The following is a 19354-nucleotide window of genomic DNA, read 5'->3' as shown; positions in this document are numbered from 1 at the left end:
AGCAGTGTGTTACATTCACATATATGTTACCATATGACTGATCTGGCACCTTCTTTCGCAGTGAATACTATAGAAATTCATCCTTCCTTTATACCAATGTCTCACTTTTTTTCATAATGCTCCAAAGTTCAGCATCATGTACCATAACAAAATAGAGTAAAGCATGTAAGCGCGCACCAATGATTCTTGTTCTGCAGAACTTAAAAGCAAGTCATTACTGTTTCCTTTGTAGTTTCCTTTTGCTACTAAAACTTTGTCTGCAGGAACTACTTCGACGCATCTGTTACTTTGGCCGGTCCTCTTATTAAACAATCCTTCATTATTCATTTGACAAGAGGAACATAGGTCTCAAAGAAAATACACGAAAAGGGAATAACCTTGACGTAAAAGGGCACAGACGGTATCAGTTAGTGACTCCATAAAGAGGAGATAATGGCGGAGGAGGAAGATAAAAGGATAACTGAAGTGAAGATAAATTAAATTAAATTCGCTAAAGTATTCTAAGAAGTGCTATATTCAAATTTGGCGCGACAGAATAGGGTTGGTCTTCTCGCCAGCAGATGGCAGTCCCCTTCCTTCCCTCCTCGGCTCCGGCCCAACTTGGTGGGTGCAGGTGCTCTTTCTTTTATCCGAACTTATCCGCTTAACCGTGCCTTACTCGTAACTCAGTAGTGTACAGTCTGACTCCCATACGTCCCATTGATATAGATTGGTGTGCAATAAGACGGATAATGGAGGACTAGTGTGATATTTAGGCATATAAAGTACAATGTTTACAAATTGAGGCGGCATGAACGGGCAGGCCTGACTCTTGTGGCTTTCCTTCTCTTTCCCTGGTGCTTATTTCAGCCTCCACATCCTTTCCAGATTCAAGATGGTGCGGTACAGCGCCCAGCCGGAGAACACCACAAAGTCCTGCAAGGCCAAGGGCTCAAACCTGCGATGTAGTTTCAAGGTAAGATAGCACATGTTCGTGAGCGTACCGTGTTTATTATGGTTCAAAATGTTCTTGTGGTGCGGGGCTGAACTAAGGTGGTGGTTTGATATTGAGGTTTGGCTAGTGGGGATGTGTGAGCAGTTTTAAGGGTTCATTTACCTAGTATATTATAGGGTTCAAGCGGGACTCATACTGACCTGTCCCCATATCTACATTTATCCAACTTTTCCGTAAATTTGTGCACACTTTCTGCTGCTACGATCTCTTCACTCGATCCGTTCCAAATATCCACTGACCTATGTGGAAAACTAAACTGTAATGTTTCTCGAACGTTTGTTTTTTTCTTGATCTTGGAGTGTCCCCTTGTTCGCCTACCTCCGTCAGTGATACTAACTATAGGTCGTGTCTACCTTTTCCATATGGGTTACTAACTTAACACATCGTTATTGTGTGGTATGTTATGATCCAAGTGTACCTGGTCAAATTGCAGTTTGGTATTACTGCAGAGTTTCACTACAATCAGCTACGTGGTTTTTACCCAGCTCAATGAGATAGAGCTCCTGATTACGAGTAATTTGAACCCCATATATATTAGGTGCAACCTTTTTGAATGGCGTCACATTTTTTAAATAAGCGTGTTTTGGTGATCAGCCGTGACAAGAGCCTCCCGCATCAAACCCTGCCGCACACTGATGGTGTCATGCGCTCGCGGCGGCTCGGCGGGCTCCGTGACATACTGTTGTCTGAGCATGCGATTAATAATTGTTTACGCTGATTGGTTCTGTTCTTTGAAACTGAAGTGGCGGCCAAAAAAAAAAAAAAAAAAAAACGGTAAAGCTGCAGGGTTGGACCTCCCCCTTTTCCTACATCCCACCCCCCCAACCCTCCCCAACAAGCTTGGGAGCCTGTGGGGAATCGGGGTTTTTTTTGGGGGAGACATAAAAGAGCGATAAATGGACTTTGAAAATCTAGGGAAATTTCCATAGAGATTTCCCTAGAATAAAAAAAATTGGGGGTAAAATTTAAGTTTCAAGCAATACGCTAGAATAATTATATACCTTACCTAACCGGGGGGGCTGCGCCCACCCTGGACCCCTAAGGTTACTAACGTAACCTAACCAGGGGGGCTTCCCCCCCTGGACCCCACCCTAAGGTTACTAATCTAACCTAACCTAACCGGTGGGGGCTGCGCCTCCCCCTGCACCCCTCCAAGGTTACTAACCTAACCTAACTTTTATCCTTGGTTAGTAACTTAGCCACGCGATAGTAACCTAGCCATGCAATAACAGTAAAGTACCTAGGGAAATTTCCCTAGATTGAAAAAATTGCATTTATCGCTCTTTTATACCTCCTCCCCAAAAACTCTCGATATGATGATGATAATAAAATAAGACATTCATCAATGTGACTTACGTTTACGGTTGATGTGGAGATATTAGAAAATACGTAATAAATAACGAACTTACCAAATTGATTGGCAGATATATTATCACGTGAATTGACGACGTCACGGCTCCAGCTGTGTGAGCCACACACTTACCAACACACGAACACACGCATTAATTTGTGTAGCTTCACTCGGAAGGGATGATTGTGGACTTAGTTTCTGGAGGCAGCGCGCTATTAATTTAATTACTACGGCCTTACAAAAGCCCTCCCCACATAGAAAACATCACAGACATGTTCTATAGTAAGTACTCTATCACATTGCAATGTGTTTTTAATGAATAGAGAGGAGATTCAACCCTGCAGATATACGATTATATCCACCAATCACGACGGCCCCTGAGGTTAGGTTTAGTTAGGTTAGGTTACATTAGATTAGGTTTAGTTGGGTTGGGTTAGGTTAGGTTTGGTTTGGTTTTGTTAGGTTAAGTTAGGTTAGATTCGGTTCGGTTCTTTTCTGGACGAAACTAATTTTTTCTGGTAGGTTTCGGCTTGTTTTTAATTAATTTACCAGTTTTTTTATGCAAATCATGATATGTTTCGGGGCTGTAAAAAAAAATTGGTTGATTTGCGCCAAAAACAAGTGATATTTTAATTAAAAGCAAGCCAAAATCTACCAGAAAAAAATTGTTTCGTCTAGAAATGGCAAGGTGGTGAAACTCTGTAGGTTTACCACAGTTTCACCCAACCATGCAATCTGATGTGACTCGTGATTTTTTGGGGCAAGAAATGTAGTGAAATGGTTGGTGGTGTATGTCATTTCCGTCATAAGTTAATACTTTTCGAGTTTTTTTTTTTCCCTACCTTTCAATCCCAACGGGCTTCGGGGGACATGTGGGATATTGAGACTTTTGGGTTAAGGAGGATTTAAAAATTAAATCATGTGCATTGCAAAAGAGGTTGGAAATTAACAAAATCACTTAAAAATCTCTGGGAATTACTGCAGTTTCAACCAATACATCGCATGTAACTATACACATTCTCACGGTCTAGATCACACTTCTTTGAACATTTCTAACCCTATTTTACCCTATTGGAAATTAATAACTTCAAGACTGAATTTCTAAGATTTACCTCAATTTAGTTCTGGATCCTTCCACAGCAGTCAGTCAGAGGGTACCGAGTGTGTTCGTGTTTGTTTTTTATATTGTGCAGGCGCTATAGCAGGGTGTCAGTCATTAGGTTAGGTTAGGTTTGGTTTAGAGTAGGGTTCTGGTGTTCAATATAGTCACCCAATTTCCTTGAGTTCTAGTGACAGTGCTTGTTTCTGTATACCGTACATACATTGTTTTGGTGTCACGATAGACGACATTGGGGTTTTGCTTTGATGAGCTGCAGTTCCGTATAGGTGTGCTGTTAGTGTTGAATAGTTTTAGTAGCTCTGTGACCACACCAGCACACATTAGTCATAACTGGACAGGGTTCAGGCCAGGCTTGGGTTCAAGTACATTTTTTTGTACTCGAGTCCAAGTACGATTACTTGATGATGCCACGAGTACAAGTACAAGTACAGGCAATCCCCGTTTAACGAAGGGGTTACGTTCCTAAAAACACTTGATGGCGAAACTTTGTTAAGCGAACCGATTATAACAAGTTTAACCCGATTTGAACTTCCATTGAGAGTAAGCAAAGCGAGAGTGCATCATAGTACGGTAAAAGGTTTAATGAAAGTAAAAATTATGAAGTTAAACATTTAGGTAGTTTAATTTAAGTCATTATAATGTACACTAATGTATGTATGTACGTAACTTTATAATGTTGTTGATCTTAACTTTATGAAGGGAGGGAGAGTGAAATGGGAAATACACTAACTGGCTACCTGTGGAATGTAAACAAAGTGCGCATCATGGTACTGCATACAAAACTTATGTACCACATTTCCACAAGGCTTTCCATTTTATCCATTGTAGAGTCACGAGTTCTGGTGGTTCTTTTAGCTTGCAAGGAAGATGAGGTCTCACTAGCCTTCTTAATAGAGTCTCTTGACTTGAAAATAGTAGACAGTAGATGGAGTCAAGCCATGGTGGGAAGCAATGTTATTAGTTTTCTGGCCTTTCTCTTGTCTGTGAATAATACCCAGCTTCACTTCGAGAGTAAGACACTTCCTGGTCTTCTTAGGAACGTTAGGCCACATTGCAGGGTGTTTTGGTGGTAAGTTGAACTAAGGAAGATGAGCTGCTGGTGACGCTGTTATGTTTTGACTGGGCAGTGAGTGGTGCGTGTGATCTTGATCTTGATGCTACAGGTGACACAGAATTTCTTCTGAGTCAGGCCTTTGTATCGGCAGAGCCTGTGTTGTCCACGAGAGGCTTGATCTTGATCTTTATTCTACAGGTGTCTCAGGATTTCTCCTGAGGCAGGCCTTAGTATCAGCAGTTCCTGATGTATTCAAAAGCCTGTCAGCTTGCATGATACAGTGGGGCTTTCAAATTTGGAAAAAATTTACCTGGATAAAACTTCGTTAAAGCGAGTTTGGTGTTCGTTAAACGAGCAGATGGTAGTAAAATGAAACCTTCGTTATAGCGAAATTTCGTTGTGTGAACCTTCGTTAAACGAGGGTTGCCTGTACTCAGTTTTACAGCTGTACTCAAATACAAGTACAAGTGCTGTTTCTACTGATATATTCTTCATATCTTTGTCATCAGGAGACTGTATACCTATGTATCTACATTATAATATAATTCATTTTAATGAGACACATCAAAGTCCGACACCTCCACACTCCACCTTGCAGCTAGTGGCACTGAATCATCTCATTGATGGATGGGACCTGACCTCTGTTTTTGACAAGTAGCAACCCCTTTTTCCGCTGTGTACCATCACTGACCTCACGTGGCCTGTCACCAGTGACTCACCAGTCACCACATCATCCCAGCCTTCTAGACCCCCTGTGTCACCTGACTCCCCCAAGCTTAGGACACATCTTTGTTAATCCCCCATCCTGACCTCACCACCACACTACAGTTTTGTTTGTTGGCGAAAATACTCGAAAAATTCGCGAGTACTTGGACTCTGGAGCTCAAGTACAAGTACAGAGGAATTTTTAAGCCCGAGTACGAGTACATGAAATTGTGTACTTAAGTACGAGTACGAGTACATGTACTTGGACCCAAGCCTGGTTCAGGCACTCTTCAGTCAGGCACCTGTCACCAGTTATCAGTTCAAGGAAGTCAAAGGTGTCTTCTATTTATTACACTGATATCATTTTGTCTTATTGCAGATGATGGGCTATTGGATGTTCATGAAGTTTACTGTACATTTCACTTCTTATTTCAATTGCATCAATCCTTCAATTTCAGAACACATGTGAGACGGCTAATGCCATCAAGAAGATGACTCTGGCCCGAGCAGTGCGTTACCTGAAGAATGTCATCGGCAAGAAGGAGTGTGTGCCCTTCCGAGTGTACAACGGGGGTGTGGGCAGGTGTGCACAGGTGCGTGGTACTTTTTAAACTTTTGTGTTACATGTCAAGTATAAACCCTTAACCCTCTCAGGGCGCAAATAGGTTTTTGAGTCATGTCTGTGAGACACATTCGACTGAAAAATCGAGGTTTGCAAAATTGAAAAGAATCAATATTCTCATGCATAATAGAGTGTTATGCATCTACTGTAAAAAATTTAGGTCTTTACTCATCCTGGAAAGTGATGCAATAATGATAGGAAATTGGCTTTCTGGTGGTACGTTGTGCACTGTTGAGTATTGCCATCATAGTGGATGGTTATTTTCCGCCGCAACTTGTACAGGTGTTTTCACTAAATTACACAGAATTTTCTGCCTGATTTGAACTGCAGTTGCTCAGAATTGCTCCAGAATGTGCTAGGGTAATTATTTTTCACACCTGTGCATACATTATGCCCACACAAATAATATAAAATACGTTTTCAGAGTGTTTTCTTGATGTACGTACTATCATGAGTGAGGATATGCATGCCCATATATAGTAATATATGAAATATGCAATATACTACCAATAAACAAAAAATATCTGGCATATCTGCTCTCTAACAACAAGATTTGATCATTACTCTTGTTATTTTTGTAAATAAATGCACAAATAGCCACTAGCGACGTCGTAATATAATAATAATTGTGAAAAAAGGGGCATCTGATACTCTAATGCCATTGTGACTATATTTTTCTTACCACACAACTGATGGCGCATCCCATGAGTCGAGGGAGGATGGGAGAATGTCATCTGGCAATTAGCAGCAGCCAGGAGGCGCGCGGTTTAATTGTGACTCGTCAAATATGGGACCACGATTGTGGACAGGAGGCATTTCCCTCAAAGCCATGATTATGGTCCGGAGCACTGAAAGGGTTAAAGTATGGGAGGTTGATTTACTTTCCGTCTGTTACAACGGGGAAAAATCACACCTGTCAAAAATGCTAAAAATATTTTTTCCTTATAAAATTTTTTTTTTTTTTGTTATTCTGTGTACAATGATGTAATTTTTAACATTTTATGACCTCTGAGAGCAAAGTTATTGCATATAAAAATTCATGGCAGAACCCGCTGCTAAGAAATGCCCCCAAGCTCAATAACACCGCTCTCTCTCTCTCTCTCTCTCTCTCTCTCTCTCTCTCTCTCTCTCTCTCTCTCTCTCTCTCTCTCTCTCTCTCTCTCTCTCTCTCTCTCTCTTGGGCATTTGATATTGATGTAAAAGTAGGAACTTTAGCACTTTCATGTCAAGAAAATGCGAACTCATATTTGAAATGATGTGCAAAACAGGAAAAGAAAAAGAAACCACATATTACAAGTATTGTGGATTTCTATAATAATTGGAATCTGGCAACTCTTATTAGCAATGGGAATCACGTGACTTGGCCAACAAGCACTGTCCTGTATAGGCAACCACGGGTGACACACCAGCGCATTGCTGGAGGGGAATAGGCTACGTGTGGAGGTTTTTGAACGTCGCTGTGAGGGTTGGTCTCTGTCTCCCAGATCACTATCAGAATCACTACTGGAGTCTTCACTTTCTTCTGTCTCAATAAAAAAAATCACTTTCTTCATTTTCATCTCTCCTCAATGTCATTACCGAGTAACACTGACATAACATCACTTAGAGTACTGTTTCCACCCTCCGGGTGATGGGAGTTGCCAGATGTTGCTTTGCAATGGGAAAAGATGACCTGTTGTTAGGGAACATATGTCTCAAGGCTCAAGCAGACGAGCAAGAAAAGATGCCAGATACCTCCACTTGCCCCAGGACCAATAGTGAGGGGTAAAGATTCAAACATTTAGCTCGGAAAAATCATGATTACCGGTACGATCCCCGCCTCTCTGCACGTGACGCTACAATCGTACATATACAATCACCGTACTTTAAGGGTTTAACAAAAGCTCCTTGTAACCTTCACCATATGGTTGTGTACCTGTCAATTTCAAGTAATATCCTCAAAGCTCACCTTACACAGTGGTACCCTGTGATATTCCCACTGATATTCATCCAAATTGTCTGATGCTCTTTCCTGATGCCCAGAATTTGCATTTGCTTGTGCCTGCAAACCTGGCTAGTGCCCATGCTTTTAGTAGTGCCACACCATTTTTTTTGTTCCAGATCTTTAGACTTGCCTAAGCTCTCGGTTACTGTCCATTGTAGAGTCACGAGTTCAGGTGGTTCTTTTAGCTTGCAAGAAAGATACGGTCTCACCAGCCTTCTTAATATAGTCTGCTAACTTGAAAATAGTAGAGGCAGTAGATGGAGTCGAGATGGTGGTGAACAATGCTATTAGTTTTCTCGCCTCTTGTGTCTGTGAATAATATCCAGCTTCACTTCCAGAGTAAGAGACTTCCTGGTCTTCTTAGCAACGCTAGGCGACATTGCAGGGTATTTTGATGGTAAATTGAGCGAGGGAAGACGAGCTGCTGCTGACGCTGTTATTGTTTTGAACAGGGGGAGTGAGTGGTGCGCGTGTTGTCCACGAGAGGCACTGGTGTATTCAAAAGCCTGTTGGCTTGCGTGATACGGCAGGGCTTTCAAACTTTGAAAAAATTACCTGGGTAGAATTTCGTTAAAGCAAGTTTGTTCGTTAAACAAGCAGATGGTAGTAAAAGGAAATGTTCGTTGTAGCGAAATTTTGTTGTGTGAACCTTCGTTAAGTGGGGGTTGCCTGTACTTAAAGGCATTTTAACAAAGTTAAGTGGAGTTTGTATTCAAAATTTTGACGCCAATATTTTCCCTTTTACTGCAAATGAATATCGGCTCCAAGTATCGGTTATCTGCCTCCTTGACTACTAATAATCGGTAGTGGTATCGGCCCAGAAAAAAAAAACGTATCGGTTGATCTCTTGTGCTGAGTATGTCCCAGTAATTTATATTTAACCACTTCATAATTTACATTTACCCCATAGTATTTGTTAGTGTCTACCAACATTATTAATCTTGTTTTGAGATGTAAGTAAATACAGTGGTGGCTCATAACAGTACACTTCATGGGTGAGGGTGATGGCTTGTCCATTACTGAGAGTGGTTTATCCTGTGAGACCCTTAGACACCCCCTTTCCCCTTTTCAGTACACTTAGTTTATTTTCTATGAATAATGCAAAAAGATATTTTCATCATTCAATCTGTCTTATTCAACACTCGATGTTGAAATAGAAGTGTTCATTATTATTTAAGAAAAGTATAGTAATGATAATTTTTCTTATGAAATGAACTAAGGATATAGCTTCCCATTTGGTGTAATGGCTGATTCCCATGTGGTCCAGTCACATCTTTAACAAACATTTAATGGTGGCCTGAAAGACATCATTGAAATGACAAAGGAGGAAAGGAAGACAAGGGATTGTCAAAGTCAGAGTAGACTATCTCCACACTGTTGTCACCTCCACATAGGTCACTGGCTGGTCTTCTTTTTCTAATGCTGCTCCATGTGTGTGTGTGTGTGTGTGATTCACTGTTTGATCTGCTGCAGTCTCTGATGAGACAGCCAGACGTTACCCCTACGGAACGAGCTCAGAGCCCATTATTTCCGATCTTCGGATAGGCCTGAGACCAGGCACACACCACACACCGGGTCAACAAGGTCACAACTCCTCGATTTACATCCCGTACCTACTCACTGCTAGGTGAACAGGGCTACATGAAAGGAGACACACCCAAATATATCCACCCGGCCGGGAATGAACCCGGTCCTCTGGCTTGTGAAGCCAGCGCTCTAACCACTGAGCTACCGGGCCGTGTGTGTGTGCGTGCGTGCGTGTGTGTGTGTTTCCAGGTTTAGTGTGTAACCAACAACAAGCAGTGTAATTGTCATTCATCTCTTAGGTAATTTCCTCCTGATTAGTATTATTTTATGTAAATTACCAGTAAGCATGGCCTGTTTTATATTATCACCTTGCAATAAAAGTTGTTTTTGTGGTTTAGAAGCGATAATTTCTTTATTCATATTACGTGCAAAGATATTTTGAGTCTGATTAAAGGACAACTAGGGCCTCTGCTTCACAGCTGAACTTTGATCTTATAAGATGCAAACTCATTTCTTAAGGTGCATTTTATAAGCCATTCAATATTGTAGTAAAAATGAGGAGTTTTCAGAACTAAGCCACCAGATGCTACATGTCCTGTAGTGACATGAGCTAAAATAGTGCATACAGATGCATAGAATATTGATTATCATGATACTGTTGACATTCTGTATCTACTTCTAAATAACCATTAAGGACAATTCTGGGAGAGATTTGTCAAAACAAATATTTTTTGTGATTATCTAGTAATATTGCTATCAACATGTTAGTTAAGTAGGGCTTATTACTGGTCTAAAATCTATTGATTTGGGCAACAAAAAAGATAAAAGATTCTGACTTCTACATAGCATGACCCCACATACTTAGTAACATTGTGATATGATATATGGGTATGGTTATTTTTGTTGTGAATTTAGCATCTCTTTCACATTGGGAGCCCATGACAAGATCAAGATAAGACACACCAGAATGATCAAGTACCAGAACAAGTATATCACAGGATTACTGTTGAGTGAGGAAAGAGGAATTTGTAAAGCTTTCCTCCTTTTTATGGCAATGTGACATGGACACTAAAGCAGGAATTAACTGGTTGTTCAACAATGTGTTGAGTTAAACTAAGATAGGCCAAGTTTGGTTAGACAGCAACACACTTTCCAGGATACTTGAGTTACCTGTTCTTGATAAGAAATTTTTCCATATACTAGTAAGTTGATCTATGTGAAGAATTTTTTCCATATACTAATAAGTTGATCTATGTGGTTTGGACTTTTAAGTGACTTTTTTTTTTTTATATATATATAATACTGTTGTCTGGATTGAGACACTTCCAATCAAGGGTGTACTCTTTTGGAAATGTGTAGATGACCAAATAAGCCTCATTGCCAATTCACTAGAAAACCAACATATATACACCTGTTCATGAATAGTAATAATGTAGAAAAATGTACTATATCAGCTTATTGCATCTCTTATTTTTATAGAATGACATTGTAGGTATATTTTATATTATCCCTTTGTGAGCAAAGAAGACAGGTCTTGTGCTTCTACCTAGTGACAACCACTAATTCTGAAGACTTTCCATAATAATATTAGAAAATTAATTCATAATATATACATGCATGGATAGAGGACTAATAGCCAAATAAATGTGGCTGGCTTGCAGTGTTGAGTGAATTTACACTCCAGCAATTATAAAATCAAGCATAACCAATTGTTTAGCAGGCAAGAAATAATAAAGAAGAATCAAAGTGAATTACTGTATAACGGTGAATGATACAATGAGCAGTACCTGTTCAAATAAGTAACTAAAAAAAATGTTGCAGGCCAAGGCTTGGGGCATCACTCAGGGCAGGTGGCCCAAGAAGAGTGCCCGTTTCCTTCTTGACTTGCTGAAGAATGCTGAGAGTAATGCCCAGTACAAGGTAAGTTTTTTTTATTTTATTTTTTTTTTTATTTATTTATTTTTTTTATAGAAGTTCCCCTTTCAGAAATTCAGGCTTAGCAGAAGGAATGTACACATTTCATTTCATAATATGGTAGAGGTGCTGGCGTAGTGCATAAGGTGGTAAGCGTGGGATCGGGCAGACGTCCACTCATAGGTTTGAATCCCACCACGTACCGCTTTAAATCTATACCATTTGTCGAGTGGTTTAAAGTTACCTACGTGTCACCATGATACCCAGGTTCTATGTGGTTACACCGATGATGCGTTTGGATGGTGAAATGGGCCCTAATATGGGTACCACTAAAAAATAAAATTGCCTGCGCCACTAATTGACAGAAGCTGAACAGGGCTTCCCACACACTCTTTAAGTGTGCCTACAGGTGCTATAGGTCATAACAAAAAAAAAATAATAATAGATAAGTAAAATAATAAGAAAAAAAAAAGGCTTAATGAATGCATGAACCTGTTAGATTTATTCCAGTTAAGGTAGACTCTGTCTAGGAAGTCTTGTTTTTGTTTGACATACATAGGAAAAGTGCTGAAATCTCCTCTAGCCCTTAAAATCTGGGGAGCTGATTTACTTTCCATCTGCTACAGCAGGGGAAAATCACACCTGTTGAAAATTCATAAAATTTTTTTTTGCTTATAAAAGCATATACTATCTCTGTTATTCTGAGTACAACGATATAGTTTTTAATATGTTTTGATCTCTGAGACCAAAGTTATTGCATATCAAAAAAATTTTCCCCGAACCTGTGGCAGAACCTGCCGCTAAGAAATACCCCTCCCCAAAGCTCCGATAACTCAGCGTGCCAGTTTCTCTCTCTCTCTCTCTCTCTCTCTCTCTCTCTCTCTCTCTCTCTCTCTCTCTCTCTCTCTCTCTCTCTCTCTCTCTCTCTCTCTCTCTCTCTCTCTCTCTCTCTCTCTCTCTCTCTCTCTCTCTCTCTCTCTCTCTCTCTCTCTCACACACACACACACACACACACAGGTAGTATTATAGATTTCTATAATATTGGAATCTGGCAACTTTTATTAGCAGTGGGAGTCACATGACTCGGCTGACAAGCACAGTCCTGTAGAGGCAACCATGGGCGACACACACCAGTACATTGCTCAAGGGAGTACGTGAGGATTATGAATGTCACTGAGGGTTGGTCTCTGTCTCCCAGATCACTCAGAATTACTACTGTAGTCTTCACTTCCTTCTGTCTCAATAAAAAAATCAGTCTTCATTTTCATCACTATCCTTAATGTCACTACCGAGTAACACTGACATAACATCACTTGGAGTACCGTTTCCTCTCTCAGGGTCAGAGGGGTTGTGAGATGGGAAAAGATGACTTATTTTGTGGGAACATATGTCTCAAGGCTCAAGGAGGCGTGCTTAGAAAGTTGCCAGATATCTCCACTTGCCCCAGGACCAATAGTGAGAGGGAGAGAATCAAACATTTAGCGTGGAAATATAGTGATTTCCTGAACGATCCCCGCCTCTGCACACGACGCTGCAATCATCCCAAAACAACCACTGTACGTTAAGGGCTAGAGCAAGGGCTCTCAACCTGGAGTTTGCAAACCCCCAAGTGTTCACAAGATTTCCAGGGGTACTTAGATGACTGATCTATTAATATCCTTTGCAGTGCTGCTGCATATTGAGTTGGAGTCAGTCACTAAATGAACGTTCCATGATTACTTGGATGGCTGATTTGATGATATCCATTGCATATTGAGTTGGTGTCAGTCACTAAATGAATATTCCAGGGTTACTTAGATGGCTGACCTCCTGATAACTATTGCATATTGAGTTAGCGTCAATCACAAAATCAATGTTCTGTTTGATGTCAAAATGTCAAATTACTGATGGTTCAGTAGATAAATGGTCTTGTAACTCATTGGGTTCTTAATGAGAAAAAGGTTGAGAATCCCTGTTCTAGAGTTTCCTCACATGCTTTCTTCCCAAAGCTTAGCACTAAACTCATGGACTTGTGTAACTTGAATAATTGAAAAAAAAAAAGTTTTTTGGGTATATGGAATAGAAGTGTTTGCATTTTGACCTCACGTCTGCTGACAGCCATTACAATGTCTTGCTCTCTCTCTCTCTCTCTCTCTCTCTCTCTCTCTCTCTCTCTCTCTCTCTCTCTCTCTCTCTCTCTCTCTCTCTCTCTCTCTCTCTCTCTCTCTCTCTCTCTCTCTCTCTCTCTCTCTCTCTCTCTCTCTCTAACTGTAGTGACAGCAGTGCAATAATCCACAGCTAGAACTATGAGTGTGTATGTGTTTTATCATACACTTAGCCCTCAATTTAACAGACCACAGAATATCAATGGACAGATACCCTTTGTCATTAGCTGGGTATCATGTCACCATGATACCCAGGTTCTAGGTGGTTACACCAAAGATGCACTGGGTTGATTTTGTCCAGTGTGACACTAGCTTTATATATTTTAAAGTCTTGTAATTACAATTAACCCAGAGTCCTATTAAGATTAATTTTACAGTGGCATAGTGGATAAGGTGGTGAGCGTATCCCACAACATACTGGCTTGAAACTATGCCATTTGTCGAGTGGTTTAAAGTTACCTACATGTCACCATGATACCCAGGTTCTAGGTGGTTACACCAAAGATGCACTTGGGTGGTGGTATGGGTCCTAATATTAATACAGGTATCAATATAAATGAAATTGCCTGCGCCACTAATGGGTGGAAGCTGAACAGCGCTTCCTATACATACTCTTCATGTGTGCCTACAGGCACTATAGGCCATAACATAAAAAAAATTGATAAATAAATTAATTAAAAAAATATAAACATGTACTACTATGTACATGTTCCAAGCTTGAAGGAAAGCAGGTATAAAGGCTGACATTATATATGTTAACATGGTGCAATCACCATATTAACCTAACCTAATATTAACACTGGTCCTGCTACTCATGCCACAGTCTGCAATTTTCCTGAATAATGTAGGTACATTGTCCGTTGCTGCTTTGATTCTGGTGGTTGTTTTATGCCAAGATGCCTCCCAAACAAAGCATAAGCTTGTGAATCTAGAAGTTGTTTAATTATATTAGAGTACTTTAGTATATTGAAAAACATCAGTTTCATTGTATACCAGTATTTATGGTATTGTTAAGCAAAGGACTACCCTTTACCTCTTTTAATCAAGGTGTGAGTGTAATTATTGTGGTTTATTGTGGTGCAGCTGTGTGGTACCACTGTATCTATAACTGTGTGTGTGTGTGTGTGTGTGTTCTGTCCTTATATATTGTATGATGCCATAGTGCAATGGTGTAGTGCAGCCAAATCTTGCAATGTATGCATTTTGTCTTCTCATCTGACATAAACATCAGTGTGGTATGGCACTGCAATAGATGTGTTAGTACCACAGTAGTGAGATGCATCTTATTCATTAGTAACATAATGGTGACATTGCTCCTTCTTACCCAGTTGTTCACAAACAAGCTTCACTGACTTGGGTTGCAACAAACAAATAATTGATCTAAAATGATATGCATGTTAAGGTTTCAGACCTGTCCATGGAAAACTATATAGTATATAGCATGACTGGTGGGAAGACTTGACCCATGTATGTACAAGTAAAAAAGTATTAAACGTGGAGATCATGACAGATTGGGAAGATAAGAATGTAGTACTCAGTGCAAAACTTGAGGATTGCAGAATTTGGAGGAGTACTGTACATGGGTTCAAAGTTTTTTGAGCATTTGACCTTGTGAAAGTAGGAATTTGCCTCTTAAGATTGCTTCATTAAATACTTGTAAATGCATTGCACATTGCCTAAAGATGGAGGTAAAATTAAGTGATAATTAATGACAACTAGAGCAACAGTTTAAAGGTTTTTAAACATGGAAATATGAATAATTACTAAAACATAAGAAACTGAAATTCCACTATAAAACATTGAAAGTGAAGTCATTTTACTGTTCTATGTCACTCATCCATGCAGTATTTTCCTTCTCTTATAAGAAATTTTTCACAAATATGATTGGTAGGTTTATTGTGACTTACGAAAACATTGTACTATAATATAAAGTTTTGCAGATTTATTATTTTTACCATTATTATGAATCTTAATTACAGTGAGCCAGTTACAGGGTCTTGCATTTAGTAACCTACCTGTTTGCAAATTAGTGTTTGAATTGGTTTGTGCTAACTAGTTTTAGTCTGCATCTAGTAATAATGGTCCCCCTGACATGGTGTTAAAATTCCTAAGGGCCTTGAGGTGGACCACCTGGTGATTGAGCACATCATGGTTCAGCGTGCCCGTCAGATGCGCCGCCGCACCTACAGGGCACACGGCCGCATCAACCCCTTCATGTCCTCCCCCTGTCATATTGAAGTGATCCTGTCTGAGAAGGAGCAGGTGGTGGCCAAGGCACAGGATGAACCAGTCAAGAAGAAGGTCTCAAAGAAGAAACTTGCACGTCAAAAGCTCATGGCTGCCAGGGAATAATTTGTCCATCACATTAAAAAAAAAAAAGAAGAAAAGCAATTGTCTCATTATCCAAACAACTGTTCTTTGATTTTTGTTTTTATTGGTATAAGCAAGAATTGTGTACTAATCTTGCCTTGTGAGTAAGTCACCTATGTATTGATTTACAGGTAGTAATGTTATATCTTCATTCAGCAATACTTACTTAATTTTGTCATGAGTCTGCTTTTTTTGTATGTTTTCTGTTTAAAATATGAGTGTTAGAGTTTTACTGAGTGCACATGTATGATCAATGTGGAAATATGGATACCAGGCAGTCGTAGTGGACCAGAGAGACATGGGCATACCTGACTTATAGGGATGCACATGATGAGGATTGCTATATGCCCTGTTGGCCAGGGCTATATTAATGATGCAGACTATTCTGGACAAATTTTCTTATGATATACCAGGATGTGAATATAGAAGGAATTTGGAGTTAGTTTTTCTGAATGTCTATTGTAATGTTTATTTGTGGATGTGTTTTTACAATGCTTAATGCATTAGTAAATAAAAACATTGAGACAGTATTTTAGAATGGATTTAATAGGGGAGATTATTAAGTTGGTTTCAGGAAAAAAAAAATGGAACATCAGAAGAGAAACTACTGTTTCCTGTTACTCCAAGTGAGTGAACTTTTATTTATTTTATTGATTAATTATTTATTTATTTAATTTTTGGTAAATTTGTAAGATGTAGAAGTTTAACTTCGGCATTTGGCTACTTAAATTTATAACCTTGTAAAAAAAATTATATTTCTTAAATTGTCTTTGATAGCATTTACTAAGGAATGATTTTTTAATCTGAATAACTTCTCTGTGCATTGTTCAATGATTAAAGAGTATTGTCTTGTGCAGTTGAGGAAACATCTCTATGTTGAACCTCTTCAAGGCTGTAGATAAGTGACCAAAGTAGTCTGTAGTGCATTCTTAAGTGTATATTACATGGGGAAAATATAAATGGCATAATGAACTTTATTGTTTTTGCTGATCATGCATGGCACTGAAATGCAGTGGTGCTGTAACAAGTACTACAGGAAGCTTTCCTTGCTAAAAATTATTGATTTTTTCAGGCATGGTGAGTGTACAGAGGATGCAATGGCAGTGTTTGGATGAGTTACCTTGAGTAACTGTTTCCTGACACGTGTCATGATTGTTTACTTCAATAGTAGAAATATGTACTACAGACAAATTCAACTAAGAAGTTAAATCTAATTGCTTTTATATATATATATATATATATATATATATATATATATATATATATATATATATATATATATATATATATATATATATATAATGCCAGTATATATTGTTTTTGTTTTTGAGAAATTCATATGTAACATTATGTTTACCATCTTATTGAATATATTGTCAACTGCCTGAAAAGTCATAGCAGTAAGTTAAAGCAAAATAATCTCAATAATCTCTTGATTAATTAATAATGAGTGAGGATCATAATATGTTATTTTAGGTGTTTTTGTGTTGCATCTTCCAGTGACACACAAGATTGCTTTATCCTGTGTAATTGAGACAAGTGCACCTTGAAAGCTCCACCAGCCTGTAGGTGAGTGATCAAAATACACACAGTCCTTTATGCATGCCAACGTGTACACTGTATGAGGAATTCCTATCGTCATAACTGAACCTTGTTGAACATGCATGGCACTGAACTGTGATGGTGTTGTGATAATGTACTGGAGGAAGCTTCCCTTGCTGATAATCACTGACATTTTCAGACTTAGTGGTTGTACAGAGGATGCAGTGGCAGTGTGTTGGGGTAAGTTACCTTGAATAACTACAGGCAACCCCCACTTAACGAACGGCTTATGTTCCTAAAAAACGTTCATTAAGCAAATTTTCGTTAAGCGAACCAATTATAACAAGTTTGACCTGTGACTTGAACTTCCATTGAAAGTAAACAAAGCGAAAGTGCATCATAGTACAGTAAAAGGTTTAATGAAAGTAAAAATTATGAAGTTAAACATTTATGCAGTTTAATTTAAGACTAAGTCATTATAATGTACACTAATGTATGTATGTAAATAACTTTATATCTTGATTATCTTAAATTTATGAAGGGAGGGAGACTGGAGTGGGAAATACGCTAGCTGGCAACTTCTGGAATGTAAACTAAGGGCGCATGATTGTACCGCATACAAAACATGTACCACATTTCCACAAGGCTTTCCATTCTATCCATTGCAGAGACAAGTTCAGGTGGTTCTTTTAGCTTGCAAGGAAGATACAGTCTTACCAGCCTTCTTAATAGAGTCTGCTGACTTGAAAATAGTAGAGACAGTAGATGGAGTCAAGCCATGGTGGGAAGCAATGCTATTAGTTTTCTTGCCTCTCTTGTGTCTGTGAATAATATCCAGCTTCACTTCGAGAGTAAGAGATTATCTGGTCTTCTTAGGAACACTAGGCAACATTGCAGGGCGTTTTGGTGGCATGTAGATCGAGGAAGACGAGCTGCTGCTGACGCTGTTATTGTTTTGAACTATGGGGAGTGAATGGTGCGCATTTTGTCCATGAGAGGCGCTGGTGTATTCAAAAGCCTGTTGACTTGTGTGATATGATGGGGCTTTCAAACTTGGACAAAATTACCTGGATAAAATTTCGTTAAAGCAAGTTTGGTGTTCGTTAAACGAGCAGATGGTAGTAAAAGGAAACCTTCGTTGTAGCGAAATTTCGCTGTGTGAACCTTCATTAAGCGGGGGTTGCCTGTATTCTTTTTTTGACACATGCTATGATGATTGCATAGTTCAACTGAAGACAAGTATGTTGACAACTTTTCAACTGAGAAATGAAATCTGGGTAAAAAAAAATTTTTTTATCCCTTAAAAAATAACTCTCTCTCTCTCTCTCTCTCTCTCTCTCTCTCTCTCTCTCTCTCTCTCTCTCTCTCTCTCTCTCTCTCTCTCTCTCTCTCTCTCTCTCTCCTTCCAGCATATATGAGACCGCCCTCCAAAAAAAAACAAGTCTTGTTTGATAGCAGTATTAAGAAGCTTTATTCTAGGTATGTAAGTGTTACTTTATTTTATATATGTGTGTGTGTCTTTCTCCTTGCAAAATTTGATTAATTGGTGTGATTTGATTTAAACATTGCCATTTTTATTATTTTATATATATATATATATATATATATATATATATATATATATATATATATATATATATATATATATATATATATATATATATATATATATATATATATATATATATATATATATATATGGCTTACATCAAAGATGAAAATAAACAAATTTTCTCAGGTGTTCATACTTTGTATAGCTTTAGTTGTTGGGTGTATTAGGTAGTATGTTTCAGATCAATCACGATAGTCATATACTTATCAAAGTATTAACAAGATGATGACAACTACTTATATTAGATTTACTATTTCAAAGTGAAAAAAATATTGTTTCAATGTTTAGTGTTGCATTATTGTAAAATAAAATGATACACAAAAATGTTAAATTCAACACTATCTAAATCATGAATTTTCTTCTTTACCCGACCTAATGTTTTTGAGGATAAAGTTTCTGTGCACAAAAGAATGAA

At 38.7% G+C, this 19354-nt stretch overlaps 1 protein-coding gene and 1 long non-coding RNA gene across 6 annotated transcripts in view; both read left to right on the top strand.

Moving 5' to 3' along the window:
- The first annotated feature begins 491 nt into the window (after window positions 1-491).
- On the top strand, window positions 492-15802 carry LOC123516586 (60S ribosomal protein L17-like). 2 transcript variants are annotated; one of them, XM_045276105.1, is made up of 5 exons: window positions 492-603; window positions 868-955; window positions 5683-5817; window positions 11179-11277; window positions 15528-15802. In XM_045276105.1, the coding sequence occupies exons 2-5, from the start codon at window positions 875-877 to the stop codon at window positions 15765-15767; spliced, it is 555 nt and encodes a 184-aa protein (XP_045132040.1). In that variant the 5' UTR covers window positions 492-603; window positions 868-874; the 3' UTR covers window positions 15768-15802. The 2 variants fall into 2 exon arrangements, with proteins under 2 accessions (XP_045132040.1, XP_045132039.1); XM_045276104.1 differs by having other exon boundaries at window positions 553-613.
- Window positions 15803-17102: 1300 nt separating this feature from the next.
- Window positions 17103-19354, top strand: part of LOC123516587 — a 31842-nt gene continuing 29590 nt past the window's right edge. For 2 of the 4 annotated variants that reach the window (XR_006678247.1, XR_006678246.1), the window contains exon 1: window positions 17109-17354. This is a non-coding gene — a long non-coding RNA (uncharacterized LOC123516587). Of the gene's footprint in view, window positions 17355-17526; window positions 17568-18736; window positions 18807-19354 lie in introns of all 4 variants that reach the window. The other 2 variants (XR_006678244.1, XR_006678245.1) reach the window with 2 other exon arrangements.

Source organism: Portunus trituberculatus, chromosome 41 (assembly GCF_017591435.1).
Source record: "Portunus trituberculatus isolate SZX2019 chromosome 41, ASM1759143v1, whole genome shotgun sequence".
NCBI classification, from domain to species: Eukaryota; Metazoa; Arthropoda; class Malacostraca; order Decapoda; family Portunidae; genus Portunus; species Portunus trituberculatus.
The sequence above is the reverse complement of the archived record's forward strand: the minus strand, read 5'-3'. Positions and strand labels throughout refer to the sequence as shown.

What these genes read in the sequence shown, in the direction of transcription:
- LOC123516586 (XM_045276104.1), top strand. Translation starts at nt 561, where the DNA reads ATGGCAGTCCCCTTCCTTCCCTCCTCGGCTCCGGCCCAACTTGGTGGG. An exon ending in ACCTGCGATGTAGTTTCAAG is followed by an intron (nt 956 to 5,682) that starts GTAAGATAGCAC and finishes CTTCAATTTCAG; the next exon opens with AACACATGTGAGACGGCTAA. An exon ending in GTGTGGGCAGGTGTGCACAG is followed by an intron (nt 5,818 to 11,178) that starts GTGCGTGGTACT and finishes AAAATGTTGCAG; the next exon opens with GCCAAGGCTTGGGGCATCAC.